This window comes from Pinus tabuliformis, chromosome 5_2, assembly GCF_031772625.1.
Source record: "Pinus tabuliformis cultivar Carrire ecotype Pingquan chromosome 5_2, CPIR1, whole genome shotgun sequence".
Lineage (NCBI taxonomy): Eukaryota > Viridiplantae > Streptophyta > Pinopsida > Pinales > Pinaceae > Pinus > Pinus tabuliformis.
Genome location: NC_142306.1, coordinates 1,018,232,847 through 1,018,260,491, shown reverse-complemented (window position 1 = coordinate 1,018,260,491; position 27,645 = coordinate 1,018,232,847). Strand labels below are relative to the sequence as shown.

Sequence of the window (27,645 nt, the reverse complement as noted above, 5' to 3'; positions counted from 1 at the left end):
TTAATCAACCTTAGGCTCTGACACCACCTGATCTGAAAATGGGGCACTAAAGGCTTTTTGTCAGCTTACAAGAACCTCTCCCACTTCCAAAGCTTAAATATTCCCAAGACCTTATGATTAACCAATTGCGGAATTAAAAAGTGCTTGAAAATAGGTGTATGCTTGTGTTTGTTTTTAGACTGTTTATGTGCTTTAAGTTTATTTGCTTGAACTGATATGAAACATATAACAGCAAATAAAGCAGCAAATACAATGCAGCAATAAGCAATCACACATAACAACAATATAATATGGAGTTCACCCAAAACTCTTGGGCTACGTCTCCTTGAGCTCTAGTCAACTCGACTAGGCTCTCTGGGATTATGGCATAAGTTTTTTTACAAGCTTCACACTCAACTTCATTGGATTACACAGAAACAATGGGCTTAGAACACCATCTTATCAAGTTGGCTGTCGACACTTCTGCAGATAGATCTAGGCTTCTCTGGACTAGATTCCTTCAATCAGCGCTCTAAGCGATCTTGCTTTAGCTTGCACCAACTCCCTCAGAATTCTCTTAACTGTATCTGGAATGATTTCTTCTGTCTTCAGCACACTCTGGACACCAGCAACAGCTGGATCATTTGATCTCTTTGCTGTCCTCTCGGCTCTGGTTCTTGCTCTAGCTCTTTGGCTCTGGCTCTAGCTTTGGCTCTTCGACTCTAGCTCTGGCTTTGGCTCTTCGACTCTGGATCTGGCTTTGGCTCTTGGCTCTTACGAGCTTCTCTCAGCCTTTGCGTGCCTCTGTAGTTCGCTTGACCTCCAAGCGACTCTCAGCAACCTTCCAACGACCTTCAGCAACAACTCGCTATTGTCAATTGAGCTCTCTGGTTCACTCGACCTCCAAGTGACTCCAAAACTCTCTGCGCTCTCTCAGCCTCTGCGTTCTCACAGCCTCTGTGTGCATATCTTGAGCTCTCTGTCAAGCGCCCCTGTTAATCGTGCTCTCTGTATTTTTGTGAGGAATCCTTCGATGTTGTGGCTTCCATCTGTTCCTCTTTGTGCAATCATTCTTCTGCCTCTGCGTTTTCCCTGCTCCTTGTGGCTCTGCGTCTGACCCTCTGGCTCTCTGGCTCTGTGCTTGGCCATCTGGATCTGTGGCTCTATGCGTTACAAATGCATCATTGTTACAAAACGCTCGCTTGCAGCGTGGCACAATGATCAAGGACAGTTACAAAGGAATCGAGGCCTTTCTTTAGGCGAAAACCCAAAAATAGCACATAATTCCAATACACAGAGAATACTCGGAATAACACTATCGGGCGCAAAATCCCGGACTTCAAAATCTATGAAATCGCACTGATAAACCCATCGGGTTCGCCATTCTATCGCAAATTGCTATCGCATGGCGTAATGGTATTGGGGACCGCCGATTGCCGATTAAATCTGGACTGTCCATTCCTTTCCCGATCCGATCGCTAATATCGCATGTCGCATATTGCTATTGCATTGGCCCTTTGTATCGGGGATCACCAATCGCCGATCGCCGATATTAGCGTATCGCTGTTAGCCCCATCGCATATCGCAATCGGCATATAGCATTTGTAACGGCCCGGGGTTCTGTGCCGACCAATATATATGTCGCCGATCCGATCATCGCAATCGCTTCATCGGCTCGCCCAGGTTCCGATATCGCATGGCAGCCTACCTTTGATGCGATATATCGGAGATCGCTAATCGAGGGTCTGTCCGGCCTTTTCTCTATGTCCGCCCTTTTAACATCTCCGATGCGATTTCCCTTATAAGGCCTTTTATGCATTTTTTTTGAAGAAATGCCTCCTTTTTCAAAGGACAAAGGCAATCTTCCTTTTGTGATAACTTCATCATCCGAAGTCCGTTTTAGCCCATTCAAATTGCAGTAGATTCAAAATGAAAATATCTACGCAATGGGACTATTTCTAGGAGCAACCCTTGACTCAGCGCAGGAATTCACAGGGCGATTCAGGCGAGAGACAGAGACCAGAACCGAGGCTTCAGTTTGCAGAGTGCAGAGAACATTCTGGGAAAAATGGATTCCATCCCCCAAATCTATACAGCTCAGGAGTCGACAACGCCTCCCTGTTGTCGTGCGAGAGCTTGGCTCCGCAGCATCAGGGAGGCAGGAGCAATTCAGAGGGGGCGGGGCAGAGGTATGCAAGCTTGCCGAAGCCATGGACTTAAACTTGCAGAGGAGTCCTCGACCTGTGCATCAGAGTAATGGTGCCTGCAGGTTGACGGTGGCTCGCCATAAATCATCTCGGGTGGGAACGCGGGTGGCCATGTGGCTAAGCCACTTGCCGTCCCACTGTCGAATCCACATTAACGTGTCTTTAACCATTACAACTTACATCAAAAATTCATTAAAAATCTTGTCGTGCAGGAAATTTTTAATAATTAAAAAATGACACTTAGACTTAACCAAATTCCGCGAAACGTTGAAGATGATCTAGTATGGTAATATACATTGACTCTAGACACTAGGACTTACCTAAGACTCTACCGTCAAGATGCACTCCAACTTTGGGGTATATCTGAGTGAAAAACCCAACTAATTATTAAGTGTTAAAAACACTAATAATTAGCTAAGTGAAAAAAACTCCCTAGGGTGGACTCAGTTGCTAGTAAAGTGCTAAGCTACCTAGGCTTGTTACATGACTCTATTTCATCATACTAGCATCATTTTTACAATGTCCCTGCAAGGCTACGAAATTTGGAAAATAGAATGATAAGAAGAAGAAGAAGGGGGCTTAAAAACCTTGATAAATTCTGGGATTTTGACTAATTTGATGGTGCCAAAATGCTCGAAGTCTACTTTGATCATGAAGTCTTTGACAAATCTTCAAATGCAACTCTAGAGGTCAACAACCCCTAAATCTCCATGCAAATCATCATGTGGACCCCAATTTTGTGTTTGGGGCACAAAATGGGTCTCAAGTGTCTCTTGGTAATGAACTAGCCTGATTTTTCTCTAATGTTGAGGGCTCTGACGATGGTGCTATCCCTCCCATGCCTCAAGGGGTGAGACAAACCTCATCTGGGCCTCAGATCAATTGGCAAACCATGTTTACACTGCTAAGCTAGCTAGGGCATGTTGGTCCAAGTGCATCATCTCATGAATAATGTGGGGCAAAGTGCAAACTAATGGGGGTGATGTAGGTATCCATGGAATGGAATGATGCTTTGCAAGTGGCAGGGGCCCCATGGCTCTCAACGCTTCACCTGTAGGGTGTCATAATGCTCCTCTAGTGGACTTGGGCCCCAATTAAGTTGCCCAATCCCTGATGAAAACCACATTCCAATCACACACAATGTCTATTGCTGCATCTTCACCATTAGGTACAATAATCATTAGTGCATCTTGTTGGAGAATGTAATTAGGTTCGATCTTCATCATATCATTTTATTGATTATTGTAAAGAAAAATAATTAATATTTGAATCAAAAGAATTTTATTTGTAATATTTCCCATTGTCTTATATGAAAGAAAATTTATTTGTATTTGAGACAAGTCCCATTGAGACTATCGGAAAAAAGAAAATGATTTTTTATTTTTGCAAAATATAAGTCCATAGGAAGATCAAGTTGACCCTCCTCCATCATGTGGGCTCAAGACCCCAAGTGGCACCACATTGAACCTCATGGGAAACTATAAATAAGAGAGGCCTTTAGATCTTATTTACACAATTCACACTCTTCTCTTGGATACATCTGCTGCAGCTATACGAAAGTGAGAAAAAGGATGAGCTCAAGAGGAAAAGGAGTCAAGTAGCTGGAAGGAATATATTCTTCTCTTGGGAAGAAGAGAATTTATGTTTTTGAGCTAGTTTCTCTCTCCAGCAGTTCACAGGTGTGGAAGGTAGTTTCTGTTGTTGGGGGCCGAGTTTCTGGGGACTACTGCAGGTCCAAATTTCGCTCTACTAGTTGTAGGGTCGAACTACAACGTCTTGCCAGAATTTGAAGCTGATTGGCTAGGATTTGCTAGGGAAGGTTTGACCTGTACTTGGGAGGACTGGTTTGGAGAGGGATTGACTTGATCTTGGGTGGCAAGGTTGACTTTGATATTGCTCATTGGTATAATGAGGGATTGCTAGGTTTTTCCCCTAAGAGAGGGGTTTCCCAGTGTAAATATTTGTGCCTTGTGTATTGTGTTTACGTGATCTTTACTTTCCTGCATAATGGAATTGTTGTATAATTGCTTGATGAATAAGAATGTTGACACCTAATCTTTGGGATTAGGAAAATCCATGTAAATATTGTAAACAAAAAAAAAAATTGGAAGATGAAGAGACATTGGGAGATGAAACCCAATAGTTTCCCTCTCCTTATATATATCCATGCTTTCTCTTAAAGCAAAAATACAATTCTTTCGTGGAGTTACTCTCCTGGCCTCACATGGTATCAAAGCCAACCCCATTTTTGGCTTTCCTTTGCTCTTGTTACTCCTATTTTCTCTGCCATATTCTGTCCCTCTACTCTCTGCCATATTCTTTGCAAGATTACGTGAATTCAAATCCCTTGGAGTTGGCTGCGAGTGATGGTTTTGGTTCTGTGGTGTGTTGAAGGTATATTCCTCACAGTTTGGTCGAATCTCTTGAGACAATGACCGTGACTTAAATCTTGATGAGTGATAAAAGCTATGCATTGAGACCTCTGCATACAAAATGTTGAACGCTGCTCTGCATTTGACCGTGAACTTCCTCGAACTGTGCACTAGTTATGATGGCTTTGGTCTGCATGTAAATGGGGTGTAAATGGTATGGCTGTTCGGTGCATTGATAAACTGAGCATTAGAATGTGCATTAGATCCTAGTATGCTATATTTTTTTTTGAAAACTGTATGTGTTGAATCACATTATATGTGTGAGAAAGGCCACATTCCTTTTCTTAATGACCGTGTTCAAATTGTGCATTTGTGGGGAGGACTTGTGAGTATATTGCAATGAGTCTCATACCTACTGGTATTGTATGGTGCATTATCATTTGTTTTTCTAAAGACCGTGTGCTCCTGGTGTACGTTGATTGCTGCATTGAATTATTTTTTGGGTGGTCAATGAATTATAAAAGGGCCGATATATATTTTGATTAGTGCGTATTGTATGTTGAGGTGCTCACATATGTTAAGCAGATATTGAATAAGTGTGAAGAGCCCTTTAAGTTATATGCGTTGGTTATGTTAAAGTGTGGATATGGTTGATATATTTTATGCATTTGAAATCCTTTTATATGTTGAGGTGGTGGTATATACTACGAGGGCGGGTGGAATTTTTTTGGTATGAGTGGTGGACATCATATATGTTTGTGATATATCTTATATGTTATATATGAGTGGTGAAACATTATGAGTGGTGTTGTATATATATATATATATAAAGTAAAATTTTTCCATTTATATAACACGCTTCTTGCCTAATCAAGAAGGCAAAAGTAAGGCTGCAATTATTTTGGAAATCAAAAGCACATAGTCTTTTTTTGATGATGCATTCACTAATCTCCATTGTGGGAGTAGTTCTCTCTGACAAAGAGAACTATCATGAGTGGTCCAGGAAGATAAAGCACACCTTAATTTTTAATGAGTTGTGGAAAGGAGTTTGTGAAGGAGAAGGAGACAATGCACCTGAAAAGCCCACTTCAGACAAGGAGCTTGCCATTTGGGAAAACAAGAATAACAAGGCTTATGCTTTGATTGCAACATTAGTAAATGAAGATGTGAGTCATCATATTTCGCCATTTTCAAATGCTTTTGTAGTTTAAGGAATTATATGACTCACACTCTGAGCTTGAAGTTGTTCAATCTTGAGTTGAAAAATGATGACCCTCTTGCCTTAGCATCATAAATAAGATCCATTATGCATGACATAAAAGCCACTAGTGTTGAAATAGATGTTCCTCTCACAACCTATGTCAAGGCACTATATCCCACTTATTCACATTATCTTGAGTCATTGCAAGCAAGTGGCAAACTTAAGGAGATTTCCTTTGACTCCCTTGAGAAGAAGTTTGTTGAAAGAGAGAAGGATTTTGGGAAGAAGACAACTCCTCAGTCTCCTGAAGAAGCTGTATGCCTTGCAAAAAAAGAGAAGAATCAGGGACAAGATTCTTCTAGAGGAAGAGGTGGTCAAAGAGGACGTGGAAATAAGAATTTTAGAGGCAGGGGGGTAGAGATTTCCAAGGAGAAAGGTCTGATCTTCATTGCATACGATGCAATAGAAATGGACATGATGATTCCACATTTAAGCTGCGTTGGGACAAAATCGAGCAGGAAAGAAATGAGGAAAAAGGTAGAACACCTGGTAAAGGGAAAGGTAAAGCACGCGAGTCTGCTCATTGTGTTGTGGCACATTGCACATTGGAGTAACTAAAGACTTATTCAATGCTTCATGGAAAGATGCTTGGTTGCATGATCCAGGAGCAACTTGCCACATGACTTTCAAAAGAGATTTGTTTGAAGAATTCACTGACAATGTTGACGTAGTAATCTACTTTGTAGATAAGTCAAAAGTCAAGCCATCAGTGCTTGGCACCATTAGGCTCAAACTGCCTGGTCTTCCAGACTTTCTTCTACGTGATGTACTCTACCTCCCAGAGTTGAGGAGAAACTTGTTGTCCTTGGTTCACATCCACTAGCAAGGACACTCCATTCACATATTTGATGGCAAGGTTGAGGTCAAAAAAGCATCAGATCACTCACTTGTCATGACTAAGATAGAAGAAGAAAGACTTCTGAAGCTGCAAGGAACCTTTGCTCGTGCACAAAACTTTTCATACGGTTCTCATTATGATGAAGGTACACTTCCATCAAGTCTTTTATGGCATGCTAGATTTGGATACTTGAACTATGACAACGTTCATTTGTTGAAGAAAAATGGTATTACTGGTTTGCCTACAATTCCTAGGAAACTTAAGCAATGTGATGCTTGTATCTTAGGAAAACACAATAAACAATCATTTCATGATTCTCATTCTAGAGCACATAGAAATCTTGAATTCATTCATTTTGATTTATGTGGCCCAATGCCTGTTCCTTCTGCAAATGGTAATAAATATATGATGACATTTATTGATGACTACACTAGAATGTGTTGGGTTTATTTATTGAAGAACAAATCTGAAGCTTTTGAAACATTCAAGAACTTTCATGCATGGATTGAAAATGATGCACAATCTCATATTGGCTCTATTCATACTGATAATGGAAAATAATATACTTCAAATGAATTTGAAAACTATCTTCTCTAGCATGGGATCAAACATCAAATAACCGTGCCTTATAATCCCCAACAAAACGGTGTAGCTGAAAGAATGAACATGACAATCTTAAATATGGTACGTTCAATGATGTTTTTCAAGAATGTTAAGCTGATGTTTTGGGTTGATGTGGTTCTATGTGCTGTGTATATAAAGAATAAGTGTCCATCTCATGCTATCAAAAACAAAACTCCCTATGAAATGTGGTATGGCCACATTCCTTCGGTGAGGCATCTCAAGGTTTTTGGTTCCACCTGTTATGCCTTGATACCTAAGGAACAGAGAAACAAACTCGGTGCAAGGAGTCGAAAATGTATCTTCTTGGGGTACTCAGATACCTTCAAAGCACACCGTCTCTATGATGAAGTGAATAAGAAGTTTATAATATCTAGAGATGTGATCTTTCTTGAATCTTCCAAGACTGACAATGTTGTTGAACGACAACTCAATCGCTTGGATAGATTCGAACACGCAAAGTCTTTTCAAGAGTTCGATAATCAGATTCCACATCTTGAAGGGGAGGTCCCTTTATTGGATCAATTTGTGGAATCACCTTCTGAAGCACTCTCTGCCCCTCATGAAGCTCCAACCACTGATCAAGAAGACACTTTGAGTGATGTGATTGAGAGAATTGGTAGGCTAAATCTTGATTCAGCCCCATCTGAGTCAACTAAGCAACTTGGACCATCTCAGAAATGTCCTCCAAAATGGCTCACAAAGACACTTGAAAGTGTTTGTCCTGATTGTTGAGAAATATAGGGCAACAATAGTAGGTGATTTCTCTTTTATGATAACTGCTTGTGATGTACTTTTACTTTACTTAGTTAACTTCTTTCTTTCACTTGATTACATTAATGTTCTCTATCATCAAACATCTACCAAATCATGAATAACAATGAGACAAAGGACACAAGATGTCGGCGATCAACCAGGGCCAAAACCTCTCCAATATTGAGAGGAAAACCCAAACGAATTCTTCTTCTTATAGAATCTTCAATTGACAAATTCCAAGACCTAGACCCTTGACCAACAACCCCTCCAAGACCAAGTCAAAGCCTTCTCCAAGATGTGCTTTCTTCCCAAAATTTTAACTTCAGTTAAACTAGCAATTGCTCCTTCAACTTTCCTTTCGAACTTGCGATTTCTTCACTGTAACTCAGACTTACTGTAGAAACCGTAGGCCACACGTGTGAGAGAGAGTATGGAGAATTTGTCCTCTTTTCTTCTTCGCTTGGAAAGATACTTCTTTAGCAATTCGACCTGCAATATTAACTCTTTGTCACCCAAATTCGGTCCTCTTAGAGTGACTGTAATTTTCGGTCTTCTTGCTGTAGAGAGATGCCCTAAACTTCGCACGTGTGAAGGAATTTTGCCCTAAAACAGATCAAAAAAGGTCTTCGCTCTTCCTCCTTCCTTCTTCGTTGGATATTAGGCTCTTCCTTGTCTCTAGATTGAACTTCTATGTTGCTTCTATGAGTGCCTTTGAGAGAGGTCGAGCCCTCCTTTATATAGGCGTTGCTGGGCTTCAAAATAGGCTGACTTCACTGGCAGGTTGACTTGATGATGCATATAGGCCGACTTGACTTGGAGCTTGAATATTTGGTCTTGGAGGGGTTTCTTTGACAATCCTTTTGACTCAAATAAATTTCTTACAATATGTAACATGCCCAAATGGGTCTTCAATACATGACAATGACTCAATTAACTTTATGACTCAATGACCAATCCTAAGAGCTCACAATGGGAGCTTGATCTGCAAAAAAAAATTCCTTGAGCATGAAACCCATGCCTCAAGCATAACAAAATAATTTTATTTTTCCTTTACATCAATTACATAAAATCATGATTACATATACCATTATGAACATTGAACCAAGTTACATATTTCAACACTCCCTCTTAACTAGGGAGGTATTCATAATCCATACAAGGTTCTTGGACATTCTCAATTTAAAGAATTCTCATAAGAAGAGTCAGATTAGTAACCCATCTGTCTAGCATCATATCATCTAGCATTGTCACATAGAAATGACTAATTGCTCTATCTCTGTACAAGATCAAAGCACAATGCTGGCGAGACCAATGATTTATAGACACCCTCATCATTGTCTCTCTCGGAACATACCCCACCGGGGTTTTCTTAGAGTATGTTCCACCAAGACTATTCTTATCTTGGATTCCCAGTCCTCAAAGAATATTGGTCCTCTACGACTACTCTTATCTTAGATGCCCTACCACATCGTCAAAGAGTATCGAATGCCAGATGCTTACCCAATCGCCCATTCTTTCTTCCCAAGTGAAGACAAGAATGATGTCTCTATCTCTCCTTCTCAATTAGGGAGGATATTCCCATTCCAATGAAGGAATGCACCCATTCCGATAAAAGGAATGTACCCAAGCTCCCTCTTAACTAGGGACTTGACCAAGTTCCCTCTTGACCAGGGACTTGCTTCCAACAACTCTCTAGGTGGAGATCATGGGACAACTAGCTACTTGTAGAACTCCTTTTGATGTCATGAATTTCTTCTTTGATATGGAGCCTATATCTTTTGGGACTTCTTCGTAGGGCACAAACCATCCATCACTTTCATTTATGAATCATGTTAGTCATGTCATCCTTCTTTTCATCGGAAAGTGATCCATTAGTCCATATCTGGGCTTCCTTCATACCTTGCTACCTTCTTCACATCTTTCATCCTACCACGAGTATCAGTTGTAGATGACATCTATAGTTCTTCCCTTGGTAGCCCTGCATTAGCCCATCCAGATATTGTTCAAAAATAGAAAATGAACATTAAATCAAAATTACCTTTGTGATGGTCTTTCATCATGACATCTCCTTGTTTGCATCAACATCTTGCATATATATTGACACATCTCCAAAAATATATACAATGTTAAGGGTCTCTTTCCTTTCAGACTTCATAAGGATCTTCATATCTTTCTTATGGAGATATCATAGTGAAATGTTTTAGTCCTTGGATGTTGATAGCCCTCTTCATAGTTGCATTTTTTTCACGATCTCTTTTTTTCTTTATTCACATATTTCTTCTTGGGAACTTCCAATCATAGTTCCTTTGTCAACCACCTCATATTTCATATGAGGACATATTATGTTGATTTCATCTAGTCAATGTGTGAATCATGCCTTCATGCATCCTTCCAAAGGAGGAGATCCTTTCTTTTGATCATGCTCTTGAGGTAGAGCATTCATCCATGTTATATGCAACCATATGACATGACTCATTTAAATCAAATACAAGCATACATACCTCATTTTCTTCCTTTAGGTCATCTAGAATTCCTTCAACAACTTCCTTGATTGAAATAACTTTAATCACCTTGACCTGCTTCACTTCTTGTGACATCATACCATCATTCCATGAACCCCATACAAGGTGGAATTCTTGGTGAGACACTTGCTTCTTTTTGTAGGTGAACCTTCCATTGAAGATTCCAACGAAGAACCTTGATCATCCTCACCCAACAAATGTCACTCTAGAATGATGTATGATGAGCTCCATACTAGATGACTTTCTTCTTCCATAAGTACTACTTATGCTTCTAATGAGGTTACCAAGAGCTACATCCTTTTATAGGTGACTGCTATAGATTTCTATTTCAACGATCTTTCATGCTTCTATATGATGATGTCACAAGCTCTTTCAATTGTATGCTTATGATGCCATCTCCTAACATGATGTATCCTATCATGCTTCTAATGATTCCCGCCATGATAGCTATACTTTACAATAGAAAATTTGAAGCAAAAACTTGAAAAGAACTAGGTGAGAAAGACTATCTCAATCATAGTAGAGATCTTTTACTTTCTCTTTCTTGGATTTCTTCTTTTCAACTTCCTCCACTTCTTCAGTGACATGGGCTTCTTCTCTTCCTCTTTTGTTGTTGTCCTTCTTGAGCTTTGGACAATCTCTCTTGTAGTGCCCATATACATGACAACCATAACATTGAACCTTTGACATGTTCTTCTTTTTCCGAGGACTAAGCTTCCCAAACTTCCCTTTTCTTCTAGCAGTGAATGTTTGAACCTGCTCATTTGATCCTTCATCACTTTTTGCCTACATCCACAAATTATTGAATGGGATAACTTTCTTCTCCTCACATGCATTTGATACAAGGTTACCTTGTTCATCAGTTAGTGCATTTAGAACAATGGTGATCATTTCTTTATCAGATATCATCTCTCCTAGATCTTGAAGTTGATTCCTTATTTGAGATGCTTTTGAGAGACATGTAGATATCTCTTCATCCTTTGATGCTTTTAATTTGTATAGTTCAGATCTTAGTGATATGATTTTTCCTGTCGTGCTTTCAGAAAATAGTTCTACTAGCTTGTTGTATATCCCTTTTGATGTCTCCAAGTCTGCTATATAGGGAATGAGGGAATCCTTAATGGACTCTATAAGAATCCTTTGATCCCTTAGATCCTTTTTCATATATTTAGAGAGTGCTTGCTCTTCAGATGGTTTGTAGACCTTGCCATTGACATGATTACTAACTTCATTTTCCTTGAGGACTAAGTCTATCCTCTTTTTCCGTGCAAGGAAGTTCAATGACCCAACCATCTTGTCATTTTCCTTGCAAAATGAAGTTATTTTACTAGATTTAGTTATAGAAATAAAAATACTTACTCGTCAAGTGAAGATGAACTTTACAACTTGATGCGTTTGATGATGATGATTGATGATGCCTTGATGCTTCTTGGATGATATTTTTCAAGGTTAAATATTTTCTTTTGAGATGAAATCCTTACTTCAATGAGAGGGAGGTTGCCTTGATATCTTTGATGATGACCATGCCTTTGATCTAGTTTCTGTTGGATGAATAATCTTTAAGATGCTTCAAGTTGAAGTCCTTCCTTTCTTGAGTAGAGATAGGGTCTTTGAGGTCTCCTTCTTCGAGGTGATGATTGAGTGCAGATCCCAAGAATGTTTCAAGAGTAGGTGCCTTCTTTGATCGAACTAGGGTTTTGACTTTCTTCAAGATGATAATGTGATCTTTGTCTTCGAGATGCCTTGGAGATGAGAGAGTCTTCTTGATGCTTTGAAACCCCTGATACCCTTCTTGAACTTCGGTCCTTGAGTGCTTGAGTGTCCCTTATTGAGTTGCCCTTGATTTGTCACCTCCCTCTGATACCATGTTGAGAAATCTAGGGCAACAATAGTAGGTGATTTCTCTTTTATGATAATTGAAGAAAGGTTTTGAAATGACAAATTTGGGCTATGTTCACTACTATCTTGGTATTGAAGTAACCCAATATCTAAGTTTATATTCCTTTCTCAGAAGAAGTACATTGTGTTGGAAAAAGTAACTATGTTCGGCCTTCAATAATGTACTTGAGTCATTATGTAACGTACTTGTCAAAAGAATAAAGAAAAGAATTATTATTATTATTATTTTGACTTATTAAAGCATGGGTTTCATGCTTGGGTCACCATGTTTTAGGTCAAAGTCCCTATTGAGGACTTCTAGGATTTATTCCGAGTCTATAAAATTATTGTACATTTAAAGAGACCCTTCTTGGGCTTTTGAATCATGTAAATCGTTTAAGTATTGAGTCAACTATGAATTATGGAATCTCCACACCATGTCAGCCTAAGAAAAGATCAAGTTGGCCAAAGGACCCATTTGACCCCACAAGAAGCCTATAAAAGGAAGGAATTCAAATTCATTTGTAGCATCACTTCTCATTCTCTCTCTTCTGGGTAGAAGTGCGAAACTTTGTTTGCCAGGCAGAAGTGCAAAGTAGGAGGTTGGGAAAGTCTAATGCCGGGACGCCGAAGTGAATGTGAGTTTGGGGTAGCCTAAGGACAAGGAAAATTGAAATTTTGGTGGTGGTCTCTCTCTATTTCGTGTTCTGGATTGGAGAACGAAGTCTCCCAAGTTGGACTGCTGCCGGATGCCGTGAGCTGCTGTAAGTTGCTGGAAAGAGATCAATCTTCTGGAGGCTGACTTGGTGTGGAGGGAAGGTTTGGTCAAGGTCTAGGGTGAAGAGTCTCAGAGAATACTATTGCAAGGAAGAATTACTTTGATTGGGTTTTCCACTTGAGGGGGGTTTAGCCCTGGCATGTGCCTACATCTTGTGTTCATTGTTTTATGTGCTGTTTTGTGTAATTACTTTATGAACTAAAGAAAGAAGATATAAAGAATCGTAATAGCAAGTAACATCACATGTAATTATCAAGATCGAGAAAATCTTTACTACCTTTCTGATTTTTCCAACATGGAATTAGAGCTTTGGTGAAGAAAGAAGAAAAAGGCAGATCTACTCATAGGCACTACCTCAGGGTAGGAGTCTATCATATTCAAAGAGGATGTCTAACTCTATCAAGGGAGAGAACAAGCTTGAAGGAGCATCTAATTTCAGATCCTGGAAGAAGATGATTGACCTAATCCTCAAAAAGAACAAGGTGCTAGATTTGGTAAATGGAAATGTAAAGAAGCCTACCGAAGAAGCCGATGATGTCGACAAAGCAAAGTTCCGAGATTTAGAATTGGTGGCTATGACTCTAATGGTAGAAGGGATAAAAAACAATCTTGTCCCATTCATAGCTAACATCGATCATGCTCAGGAGATGTATGAAGCCTTGTCGAAGCTGTTCACTATTAAGAACATTGGTCAAGTAGCAAGTTTGAAGAATGAGTTGAGGAATATGAAGATGACAAAAGAAGATATTGTGGCAACCTTCTTTGTGAAGATAGCTAGACTTAGGGATGATCTCTCAGCCATCGATGAGATTGTTTCGGACAAAGAATTAGTGATCACTGCTATATTAAGATTGCCATACTCTTGGAGTGCATTTGCTTCAAGTCTCAAAAGTTGGAAGGAAGTTCCCACCTTTGAAGAATTATGGATCGCATGTAGTCAAGAAGAATTAAGGATCTCAATGGTTTCCAATCCTGAAGGAGTATCAAATGCTTATGTTTCTTATCATAAAGGAAAGAGATCGAAGGGATGAAGGAAGAAAGTTGACATGTCTAAGATAGAATGCTATCAATGTCATAAGAAGGGTCACTACAAAAGTGATTGTCCCGAGGATCCAAAGAATAAGAAGAGAGGAAGAGAACAAGCCAACCTTGTTGTAGAAGGGGACTCAAAGAAAGTCAAGCCTGAAGAGTCTGACATTAGGGACTTGCACTATTAAGTCTTTTATCTTGTTTTATATGTTTTTAACTTATTTTGGAAAAGACATTTTTGTATTAAGTTTGTAGGTTTCCCTCAAGTTTTGGAGGGAGCTCCCAACAACTCTCAAAGATAAGTATCTCATGTCTTTTCAGTTTTGGGTTCATGTACTCATTTAGTTGTGACTATATTAAAGTTCTAATCACCTTTCTCCCTTTGTTGTCTTGATTAGGAAAACATCCACAAGGAGGAACTCTCAAGACAAGGTTAGTTAAGAAACAAAGGTATGCTTTGAATTCATTGATTGAAAGGATTATTCATTCGATGATCTATTACTAACCTTATTATGACTAGCAGTATTGAATCCTAGTGATTCTTGTTTGGGTGATTCATCTCTTGATAAATCTACCCACCCCACTCTTATTTGATTTGGTAGAACCCTAGACAGGTTCTGGAAAACCCTAATCGAAGGGTATGCTAATGTGAATGTCTGAAATCCTAAGTTGCTTAGGGTGATTGTGAAATGCTAGTTGAAGTTTTATTGATGATGTCTTGTTTGGGATTTTGGTGTGATCTGGAAATCCTAACTAGTTAGGATTGAGTGATAAGGTCTGAAATCCCAGAACCTTTGAAGTTTTGGTAATGTTGGGTTTGTTATGTTTCTACATTGGAACCCTAGCTCATTGGGGTTTGGTGGAATGTATGTTTCTACATTGGAACCCTAGCTCATTGGGGTTTGGTGGAATGTATGTTTCTACATTGGAACCCTAGCTCATTGGGGTTTGGTGGAATGTGTAAGCAAGACCCTTACATTGTCTTAAAAATGTTTCTTTGTGGTATGAGTGTGTTTGTCTGATCAAACCCTAGTGTAATCAAAATGATTGTGTGTCTAACTCTTATTTGATATTGTTGTGAAGTTGGGTTTGACTAACACATGATATGATATATTTGCATGATGATAAAATCTAGGCATATATAGCTATGTCCTTTTGGTTGAAGTCCTTGGTTGGTCTAGGACAAGATGTATTAGTATTGTTGGACATATGATATGCGTATGTATGGTTATGAATTCCTAGATATGCGTTGACCTAGTCATTGATGGCCATAGTCCTTGTATGTGATTCTAGGATGTTGACGTATGAAAATCTAGGGTGTTATAGCTAAACCCTAGTGAAGATAAAAGTTGTTTAGTATGTGTGACATAACATTATGAAATTTATTAGATGATTGTTGGAAAATGAAAATCTAGGGTTTGGCAGTTAAACCCTAATAGTGATATTATCTAGTGTGAAATATAACAACTTGAGATTTATGCATGTAATGATTGTTGAGATTGGAAATCTAAGGTTTTTGGAATCAAACCTTAGTCAAAGTAAAATCTCTGGAATATGATAATTTGATATTTGTATAAGGTTGTTGTATTTGAAAATGGAATTCTAGGTTTTTGGAGTCGAACCTTATTAGTCGAAGTAAAAATCCCTAATAAATCTTGACTGTATGATAATTTGAGATTTGTGAAGAAATTGTTGAAATTTGATTTTTCGGTTGAGTATGATGATTGCTCAGAAATCTAGGGTTTGCAACTAACCTTAGTAGTAGTTGGTCATGTTAGTGGCTGATTGACGGTTGATTGAAAATCTAGGGGTTTGGAACTAACCCTAGTGTAAGCTAGTCAAGTTAATGACTATTCTGTGATTGACATTGATTGATTCTTTTGAAATCTAGAATTTGTATGAATCCTTAGTGAGAAGTCTAACACATGTACTTTGGAAGGTCGTTAGATGATTTGTAGATCCATATTTGTGTGAATGGTTTCTAGGGTTTTCTATATGTTGTAGTAAGGTATGTCATATCTTTGGAAGACATATTGGAACCCTAGATGGAATAAGTATTGTTATGAAGTAGTCTAGGGTGTATGACAAAGTCCCTAGCAAGATGTTGAAGAGTATATGTCTCTTGTTTTTAAGTTTGGGTATTTGATATATATATGAAATGCTTCCGTGATTCTTATATGGCTAACATCATGCTTCTATAGTTTTGGTTGTACTTGCTATCTAAGCTATGTAGGTACACAATCTTCAACTTGGTGAAGATGCTCGATGTGACAAGTAAGCTGTGCAGGTACAAAATCTTCAACTTGGTGAAGATGCTTGATGTGACAAGCAAGCTGTGCTAGTACACAATCTTCAACTTGGTGAAGATGTTCATTGATGTGATAAGCATGATGGGGATGATAATAACTCTGATGAAATGGTTGGAAGCCACGAAAGATTCTCCGATGTCAAAAAGGAAGAAGTTGATCTCCCGAAGGAAGCGTGAATAGAAGAAATCTCCCTAAGATTAAAAGGGAGTCTGGATAAAGAGTTGCTTCTTGGTTGAGAGAGAGTGACAGATATGGTTCTCTGCTTCGTGTGTCATGCACTAGACTATAACTAACAGCTGTAAGTCTGAGTGAAGGCCATGAGAAAGATAAGGAAATTGGAGAATGCATTTTGAAGTGCTGCTGAAAGAAGAAAAGCAAGATTCAATTGAAGAAGATGTTGTTGCATATGAAGTAGGAAGAAAAATGTATGATTGAGGAATATTCTGTCAAATATTCGGTTGATAGTCCTACTGTGGAGAATTGAGAAGCAACATCTGTTGCCTGGAAGACCCCGAAGGTTTATATTTATATACTTGTGAAAGTATGTTATTGATTGGGGTTGTGTTTGTACAGGTGAATCTCTCGAAGGAAAGCATGTTGGTTACCAATCAGTTTGATTGGGAGAGATTGGTTATTCTTGATCTGCTGGATCAAGGGGTGTTGAGGCTTTGCGAGTGAAGCATTGCCTGGGGAGACATCTGGCTGACACTTTGTGTTGATGTTTGAGTCCCTGAAGTTGGAAAGGTGGCGTTGGTCATTGAGCTTTGACACGTACCTGGATTTTTGGGTTGGTGGTTAGCAAGTAAGCCTGATGGTACCTAGAGGGGCTGAAAGCTTGAGTCCACCTTAGTCCCACCTAGATAGATTACCCTGGTCAGGAATCTAGTCCATGGCATTGCGATGCCTAAACTTTTGAATGACTGATTGGATAGATTGCCCTGGTCAGGAATCTAGTCCATGGCATTGTGGTGCCTAAAGTTCTTCATGGTTCATATAGTTTGAGATCTTCCATTGTATATGTACATTATGAATACCTCCCTAGTTAAGAGGGAGTGTTGGAAAAATTAACTATGTTTGGTCTTCAATAATGTACTTGAGTCATTATGTAATGTACTTGTCAAAAGAATAAAGAAAATAATAATTATTATTATTATTGTGACTTATTAAAGCATGGGTTTCATGCTTGGGTCACCATGTTTTAGGTCAAAATCCCCATTGAGGACTTCTAGGATTTATTTCGAGTCTATAGAATTATTGTACATTTAAAGAGACCCTTCTTGGGCTTTTGAATCATGTAAATCGGTTAAGTATTGAGTCAAATATGAATTATGGAACCTCCACACCATGTCGGCCTAAGGACCCATTCGACCCCACAAGAAGCCTATAAAAGGAAGGAATTCAAATTCATTTGGAGCATCACTTCTCATTCTCTCTCTTCTGGGCAGAAGTGCGAAGTAGGAGGCTGGGAAAGTCTGCTGCCGGGAAGCCGAAGTGAATGTGAGTTTGGGGGAGTCTAAGGAGTCAAGGAAAATCAAAATTTTGGTGGTGGTCTCTCTTCTATTTCGTGTTCTGGATTAGAGAACGAAGTCTCCCAAGTTGGACTGCTGTTGGAAGCCGTGAGCTGTCGTAAGTTGCTGCGTAGTCTAAGTTGCTGGAAAGAGATCAATCTTCTGGAGGCTGACTTGGTGTGGAGGGAAGGTCTGGTCAAGGTCTAGGGTGAAGAGTCTCAAAGAATACTATTGAAAGGAAGAATTACTTTGACTTGGTTTTCCCCTTGAGGGGGTTTTGCCCTGGCATGTGCCTACATCTTGTGTTCACTGTTTTATGTGTTGCTGCTTTGTGTAATTACTTGATGAACTAAAGATAGAAGATATAAAGAATCATAATACAAAGTAACATCACAAGCAATAATCAAGATCGAGAAAATCTTTACTGCCTTTTTGATTTTTCCAGCACATTGGAGATCTGCTGAACAAGTTTGGCATGGCTTAGTGCAATCCTTTGACTACTCCAATGGAACAAAATTTAAAGCTCACATCCACTGAAGGAAAAGAATTTGAGGATGCAACGAAGTATAGACAACTCGTAGGAAGTCTCAACTACCTGACTACTACCAGGCCAAACATTTAATTTGCTGTTGGAATCCACTCTAGGTTTATGCAAAAGCCTTGTGAGGGTCATTGGTCTGCTGCAAAAAGAGTTCTAAAGTACTTAAAGGGAACTCAAGACTTTGGTCTCAATTATACAGAGGCTGATGACTTCAACTTGATTGGATACATTGATTTAGATTTTGATGGAGATAAAGGAACTGGAGTATCTACATCAGGTTATGTAATGAGTCTTGGATCAACAGTTGTCTCCTGGAGGTCACGCAAACAATCAGTTCCAACTGATTTCACAATTGAGGCAGAATATGTGGCAGCCATTGAAGCAATGAAAGAAATTGTGTGGCTCAGGGAAATTCTGGAGGATTTGCAGGAGAAACAAGTGCATTCAACTCCTCTTTTGATTGATACCACTTTTGCAATAAAGTTGGCCAAGAACCCTAAGTTCCATGATTGAACCAAGCATATTAATGAAAAATATCATTTGATTCGACATCATGTTGAGGCGAAGAGAATCCACCTACAACATTGTTCCACAAATGAGCAGATTGCAGACATCTTCACCAAAACACTTGGAAGGGAAAAGTTTGAAAGATTCAGAATGATGCTTGGACTCACCAACATCGCTTCAGATGAAAAGGGGGAATGTTGACACCTAGTCTTTGGGATTAGGAAAATCCATGTAAATATTGTAAATAGCAAAATAAAAGAAATTGGAAGATGATGAGACATTGGGAGAAGAAACCCAATAGTCTCCCTCTCCTTGTATATATCCACGCTTTCTCTTAATGCAAAAATACAATTCATTCGTGGAGTTACTCTCCTAGCCTGACAAAGAAGAACATCTAAGAAGTAATAAGAAGACTCATATAATTCCCAAGTAATTATGAAGAATAAGAAAATCAAGTAACTGTGATCAAACCCCTTGATTTTCTAACATGGTATCAGAGCTAAGGTGAAGAAGGAAGTCAAAAGATCGCTTCTTGCCTGGAGACTGTCTTGGGGAATCTTGAAGCAATAGCGAAATGTATCTTGAAGATCATCTTGAAGCATTATTCTCTCTCCTAAGCCTCAAGTAAGTCCTCCTTCTCTTATTTGTGTCATTTGATCAAATGGCATCCATCTACAAGGAAAGCAACAAACTAGATGGTGCCTCCAACTTTAGAGCATGGAAGAAGATGATTGATCTAGTCCTCCTGAGAATGAAATGAAGCAATATGTGGGAGGCAATATCCCTAAACCTAATGAAGAGAATGTTCAAGAAGTAGCCAAGTACAACGAAGGAGAAATCAAGGAACAAAGGATTCTTCTAGAATACATAAAGGATCATCTGATCACTTTTGTATCAAAACTAAACTCTGCCAAGGAGATATTGAACCTGAAGAAAGTTCTCAAGCATTTGCTGCAAGAATCAAGAGCAGGTTTGGATGTCCATAATGATGAGGGGTAGAGCTCATGCTTGGCTTTTGCCCACGTGCTATTAGTAATGTCCTGACCAACTTTTGCAATTTATGATTTTCTTTTTCTTTTGTTTCTTGGTTGTTGCCATGATATACTTTTAACTTTCTTTTAGCTGCATTGACCTACAGGGTAATGTTTCCAGGCTCGACCCAGATATGTGGACAAGTGTAGGGGGTGTGCTAGACCCTGTGGACCTAATGATCATGTGGAGCTAGAGATGAGAAATAGTGAATAGGGCTTGTAATGTGCGGAGGGCAGTGATAAATATGGAATGGAAAAATGGGACAACGCTACCAAAGTCGAGGTTTCCCAAGTAGTTCCCTTCCTAAAGTCATAGGCCAATAGGGGAGATCCCACAAGACTAGGATTGCAGATTAACCCCCTATTCAAGGTGAGGGTACAAAACCACGGTCAAAGCCCGCCCTTCTTCCAAGTCATCCAATAATCCATGCCAAAATGCCCGAATGAAAAACAAGCATAAGCACTTGATTGTACAATGAATAATACACCTTTTGGGTCAGATTTCCCACCTTCTAACATGTGCTTTTGTCAAATGGGCGAGGAAACATATGATTAATGTAGGTGGCATAGATAAAGTGGCACATCACATCAGCTACAAAGTGGCTGCCGGTTGGAAGAAAATGATTAGGAGAAATGCTCTGCTAGGGGTACCCACTTTTGGTGGGTAACAGGAACTATACACCCTAGCTGGTGGCGATTAGTTTCGGTGGTGAAACATCCACCCTAGTTAGTCAAGAGTGAGAACCACTTCAGATGCTTCATTGGTTCTCATCAAGGAAGAAGGGTCAAAGATTGGAGTCCAAAAGAAGGGTCTAGTTACAGTAAGTGTGCATCTCAGCAAGGAGGGCCACATTTGCCAAAGAATTGCAGCAGAGATATGCCAAGTTCCAAGTTTTTTATTGCATTATTGTATAAATTCCACCATCTATTAATAAAAGACTTGGCTGCTATTCTGTTTTGCAAAATTGTTTTATGGTGTATTCTGTGAAGTCTTCCCCTAATTCTCATTACTGCAAATAGATCGTAACAATGTATGCTTTCAAAATGTTTGACGAAATGTCCCCAGGACTTTTTTTAGTGTTATTGGCATAATCAGAAATTAATTTAAGAAGGGACATTACAAATGCCTCGTAACCCTCATAAAGGTATGATACTTTAACTTTCATATCCTGGATCTCCCTTGAACTAAAAAATAACAATCCCCACATGCATGTATATTTACGTTGGTTGCATTCTTATTTGCTCTCAAGTTTGTTTATAATTTGTAGAAAGTTGAGTTCAAAGGTTGGAAGCGCCACATCTCAACTATATATGGACTTGTTTTATATGTTCAGTATACCCTCACATATCTTTTACCTTCAAGGAAAGGTAGTAGAGCCTGTTCCTTTCATTAACTTAATGGGCGCCCATTTTCAAAATGTTCTTTAACATTCTGTGTATTAGTGGCTGAGGAAGCCATTTTTCAACCTGAGGGGAGCTAGGGCTTCCCTAAACCATTGTTTCATGACTAAATGAGGTTATTACCATTTTATGTAAATGCAGTCTTTTCCTTTGTTCTTGTCTGGTTTAACCTACCGGTTTATATGGTGTAAATACTTCAGATTTATCCTTAATGTCTGTTTCCTTGCAATCTTACAATCCTTTTGGCACATCAATTTTTCTTCAACTGTGGTTCTTACATTTTAAAAATAGAGGATCTTTCAATTCGACTTTATTACTGTATTTTAAAATCAGATGCTCTTAACATTTTATTTTCTGAATGAACAAACACCCATTTTTCCGTACAAGTACGTCATTAAGATTACATCTCAAACCAATTTTATGAAAGAGAATCATTAAATATTTATTGTATCATTTTTAACTTAAGAGTATCCTGATAGTGTTTTTATTTCTACCAACTGGTTTCTATTGCAGACTGAAGAAAAGAAACAGGCAGCAGCAGATGTATTATTTCAGTATTCACAATTTGCAATGGCATGTATTGGAGAGGGTGTGCATCCTAGTCAGTTAAGGATTCATCTGATGAAGGTACGTGTTGCATTCTTACAAGCTTCCCTAATGATAATCTATATGAAAATGTTTCTTTCCCTGTGGCTACAATATAACCCTGTCTTGTTCTGGAAACCACATCCGTTGAATTATGATTATCATCATACTAAGTAGCACGTAGAATTGGCTGTTGCAATGCTCTGTTTTCTTTTTGCTAAAACTAGTTTTTATATTAACCAGACTCAGAGTGGGGAAATATATGCATCTATACAAAATCTTATGGGGAGTTTCAAGCCATAATTTTCAACCAGATTTTCCTCAACAGTCTTCTAGTGTAGGCCATACCTCTGACAGAAACTAGACTGTATTAAAGACAGTAATTCGGCAGTATATATGCTTATGGTATTGTTAACAACAAAATGCCCGGAGGATTGGGCTGCTATCTTAACAATTACTTTGGAATTACATAAATCACGAATAGATCAAAATTTACATGCCAAAAATTCATTTAGAACAGACTTCCAAGTTCCAAGGCATGCTTTCAAATAATTCAGAGCCATCAAGACATGTATCATGCAGTAGAACCTCTCTGGGATTTATCATTTTAGTTGTCAATACAGACCAGCTTGTAGACCAGCTCTTGTAGGAACATTTCCAGAGGACCCTCTAAGTTTCATTGCCTCAACGAGCTCCCTGTCCTTCTGGATTCCTTTCCAGCGCTGCAGAGTCCAAGTCTGCCAACTCAACCCTCTCAAGTCTATCCCCAATCTTTTCCAACTCATTGTTTGATCACTGGTGTCTTTCTGACTATCAGGAGTCCTTTGGCCATGGATGCTCACAGGGGTTCTTCACTTTGGCTTCAGTTTTTACTCTCAGCCCTTGCAGCAACACCTGCAGGTTATTACAGATCACTTCCCAAGGGATCATCAGTCCAGGCCTCTCTCTAGAGAACATTATCCGACAGGCTCTCAGGGTGTACATTGCCATTCCTGAATCTGATGATGATAATGACTGATCCCCCTCTCTTACAAGTTACGGCCTATTGCACTTCTACTTGTTTGTTCCTGTACCTGCCCTTGATATACATGCCTTTTGTTTTCTTCTCGTTCTCGTAGCTTTAGTTAGTTTTTCTTACTTTTGGAAGATGATTATTGCATTCCCCTTATTGCCATTTCGATATGTTATACTTTACATCCCTTTGACCTATTTTATTATCAGTGGACATTAATATAATTTGATTTGATTTGGTTCCCACTGTCACCTAATATTTCCTCCAGTCTTTCTTCATTTCTATTCTCCTCATCTTTCAGACGGACAACCCATCCTGCCATAGACTGGCACACCTGCTTCATTGCAGCAATAATTGCATAAATATTTCTATGTGGTCTGGACTGCCAAGGGTTTTGCTACTGCAGGCCAACTTTCTTCTGAATGATGGCTTTGCCCTGCTTCCCGAATATGCTGGTAAAACCATTTATCTTGAAGATTATCTTATTAGGCTGCCCAGTAAGATCATGTTGCCACAGCTCCTCCAAGTTTGAGGCCAAAGAGCTACTCTACCTACTTCTCTGTTCCCTTCTTACCGTTTTACTGGGGACCCTGTTATCACGCAAATATGTATTGACAAACCTGCATGACACTTTTAGACAGTCAACCCTGTCACTGTTGAAAGTCTCTCTGTTTGGACTGGTGTTTCCCAGACTCTGTGGGGTGTCCCTAGTACCTACATGATGTATGCTATTATCCACTTAATATTCCTGCGTAAAACTTCATTTTGATTAGCCTACAACAGTTTTCAGTTTTGACTTTGCTGATAAGCAACCAGAAATGAAATAATTTTTTAAAATGAAATTCATAATGGTTGAAATTAGATTACTGAGAATAATAGTAGCAATGAAATTGAAAGTGATGCAAGAAATGGATGTGCGCCTCAAGTTAAATAATGCAAAACAAGTGTTCAATATACCATGACACTGTATACAATTTTATTCAATGGCCTCCAAAACATTCAAAGAGTTAGAATAACACATAATTGAATTGTTAAAATTGGCAACTAGGGCCAAACTCCATGTCGGTCATCTTATTTATGGCAGCTGATATTTTCCTTGGATTCCTCAGCTGAGCTCAATGCAACTGACTGTTGTTTCCGGCTGATCCACGACACAACTGCCGAACCCAACCCAAAACAGCACCCGGAAGTACTCTTTATCTGAAGCACAACCTGTCCAATCTGAATCAGTGTACCCTGCCAGTCTCACTCCATCACCCTGTCTATAATCTAGACCAAAATCCAGTCCCCTTCAAGTAACGAAGAATGTGTTTTGCAGCCACCCAGTGCACTTTCCTGGGCTCACACATGAACTGACTCATAGTGTTAACTGCAAAACATATATCTGGTCGAGTGTTGACCAAATACATCAAACAACCAATCAACTCTCTATATAGAGTAGGATCCACCAACTCGGAATTAGAAGCGTGAAGCTTCTTCCAGTTAGTGATCATAGGTGTAGACATGGGTTTGTAGTCCTCCATGTGAAATCTGCTAAGAATATCCACAATGTACTTCCCTTGTCCCAGGAAGAAATGCCCCTCCTCCTGCCACACCTCCAATCTTAGAAAATAATGCATCAAGCCGATATCTTTCATCTCAAACTCTGAAGCAAGATCTCTCTTGCAGCCCTCAATGAGTCTCTCTGCACCAGTGATGATCAAGTCATCAACATACAACACCAAAATGAGAGGCTCCTTACCCACCATAATGAAGTATAAGCTCAGATCAGCCTCACTCCTTGTGAAACCCAACTGCTGCAAGTATGTATCAATCCTCGGTACCAAGCTTTAGGAGCCTGCTTCAGGCCATAGAGTGCCTTTTTCAATCTGCATACATGGGACTCCTTCCCATGCACCTTAAAGCCCCGTGGCTGCTCAATATAAACCTCCCCCTGAATGAAGCCATTGAGAAATGTGGTCTTTACATCCAACCCATCTCTGCTGCAATCGATATAATGGAGCGAATAGATGTATACCGAGCTACAGGAGCGAAGGTTTCCTCATAGTCAACTCCCTCTACCTGTGAGAACCCTCTCGCCACAAATCGAGCCTTGAACTTCTCGACGTTGCCATTTGCAACATGCTTTATCTTGTAGAGCCATCTCGAAGTAACAACTGATTTACCTTAAGGCCTCGACACTACCTCCCAAACATTGTTCTTCATAATAGAAGAATACTCCTCCATCATGGCCTCTCTCCAGACCTGCTGGCTAGCTGCCTCCTCATAACTAGAAGGTTAGAAGTCAACAATGCTTGTTACCAATGCCATGTAACTACAGAACCGCTCAGGTGGTTTACTCTCCCTAACCTGTCTCTTTGGCCCAGCCAGTGATGTGGCCTCACGCAAGGTATCTTGAAGCCACTTGGGCTTCCTCTTCCCTGAGCATACTTCTCCCACCGGAGTGAAAGAATCCTCATCATCATTAGAAGCCTGAACTCTTGAAGGCCTGCCAACTAACCTCATGCCTGAGTCTGTGCTTGTAGATGCTGAAGTACCGTGCGAACTGTCCATTAGTGGACTACCGTGTGAACTGCTCTGCGGACTACCCTGCTGCCCGAAGAACCACCCACTTGACTCTGAGAGCCACTGCTCACTGATGGACCTGACACTGTAATCGAAGTACCTCATGATCCCTGACCACTGGATCCCTGTGACTGACTCAGCTGCTCTTGAGGGTCTGGTGACTCTGGATACTCTAACTCCCGTGACCTCTTGAAAGCTCTCTCCTCCTCGAACTTCACATCTCGCCTGACAACCACTTTCCTTTGTGGAGGAATATAAATCCGATAAGCTTTCGAGGTCTCGACTCTCGCTATAACCCACAAATATGCCCTTGTTTGTAGTGGGCTTTAGCTTGGTCCTGTTCTCCTTGGGGATGTAGGAATATGTAAGGCACCCAAAGATACGAAAGTGCCCAACATCAGGCTTCTATCCAGAAAAAGCCTCCTCCGGAGTCACATTCCCCAAGGCACGATGTGGACTCCTGTTCTGCAAGTACACAACAGTGTTGCAGGCCTCTGCCACAAAAATAAAGGTAACCCCTGATCATGAAGCATGGCTTTGGCAGCCCCTGCAATGGATCTGTTCTTCCTCTCTGCCACCCCATTCTACTAGGGGTAAGGAACTGTGAACTCCATCCTAATGCTTGCCTCAACACAAAAATCAACAAACTCACCAAGGGTATACTCCCCTCCATTTTCCAACTTGAGGACCTTGATCTTCCTACCTATCTGGGTCTCCACAAGAGCTTTGAACTCTTCAAATCGCTTGAAGACCTCACTCTTGGTCTTCAAGAAATAAATCCAGGACTTCCTGGAGTGGTCATCAATGAATAAAACATAGTACTCATAGCTACTCAAGAATACATGAGACATCCGACTACTCACATCGGTATGAATCAAGTCAAGGATCCCGGTCGCTCTGCTGTCACTGTTGGGAAAACGGGATCTGGCAAACTTCCCCATCCCACATCCTCTGCATACATCAAGGTGATTAGAACTGAAATTTGGCACACCAGTGGTGATCTCCCGCAATGTGCTCAAGGCCCCATGATATATGTGCCCCATTCTGCGGTGCCAAATCTCACACAACTCTGAACTGCTAGCTCTGCTGTCTGTCCTATCTTGGGTGCTGCTACTTAATGCCATTAGGGGCTGGAATGAGAACTTGTACACCTTGGCATGGCGCACACCAATCTCTCTAGCTGAAGAAGCTGGAGTTCCCCTAGGATTTATAAGCACATGCCCTCTCTTGAACAACACATCATACCCTCTGTCCTCAAGTGTTGAGATGGATATCAGGTTCTTCTTCATTCCAGGCACATATAGAACATCTGACACTTTCAAGGGAGGTTTGGGTCCCCTATCAAATGTCAATGTCCCCACACCGACTGCTCTAACAATGTTGTCATCACCAAGTACTACCTCCATATCAGTATTACCCTCTGAAATTCTTGAGAAGTACTCTCTCACTCCTGTCATGTGGCGGGAAGCTCCACTGTCAACATACCAAATGCTAGAAGATGCTCTGCTAGTAGCGAGGAATGTACACTCCCTCTGAACCTGTATGGCAGGTGATCTTGCACTAGTGGCCTCACAAGTTATGAACCCAAACTCCCAATCAAAGCTCTCTGAGAAGCCCTCTATCTCTGTAGAAGCTGCCATGGGTTTGTCTTTCCCTTTCTTGTTCTTCTTCTCCGGACACACAACAGCATAGTGTCCCAACTTTTGACAATTCCAACATTTGACTTTGGAATAGTCCTTCTCCTTGTTCTTCTGCCTGCTTTTACCTTTGCCTTTGCCTCCATTGTTGGAAGCTTGCTTCTTTGTTCTGCCCTTCTTACCTCTTGCTAACAATGCCACATTGTCATTCTCCTCCACTTGTTTGGTTGCCCCAAGATGGTTCTTTCTGATCTCATTTTGAATGCAATCATCCCACAACTTCTCCCAATCGGGAAGGTTTTCTCGTG

General features: G+C 40.0%; 1 protein-coding gene across 1 annotated transcript in view; it reads left to right on the top strand.

Annotated features, from left to right (window-relative positions):
- The window catches only part of LOC149162720 (uncharacterized), a 149,468-nt gene that overhangs the window by 60,273 nt on the left and 61,550 nt on the right, over positions 1 to 27,645 (top strand). The window contains exon 2 of the mRNA XM_089435775.1: positions 22,052 to 22,165. Within this exon, the coding sequence (XP_089291901.1) occupies positions 22,052 to 22,165 (114 nt within the window). The remainder of the gene's footprint in view (positions 1 to 22,051; positions 22,166 to 27,645) is intronic.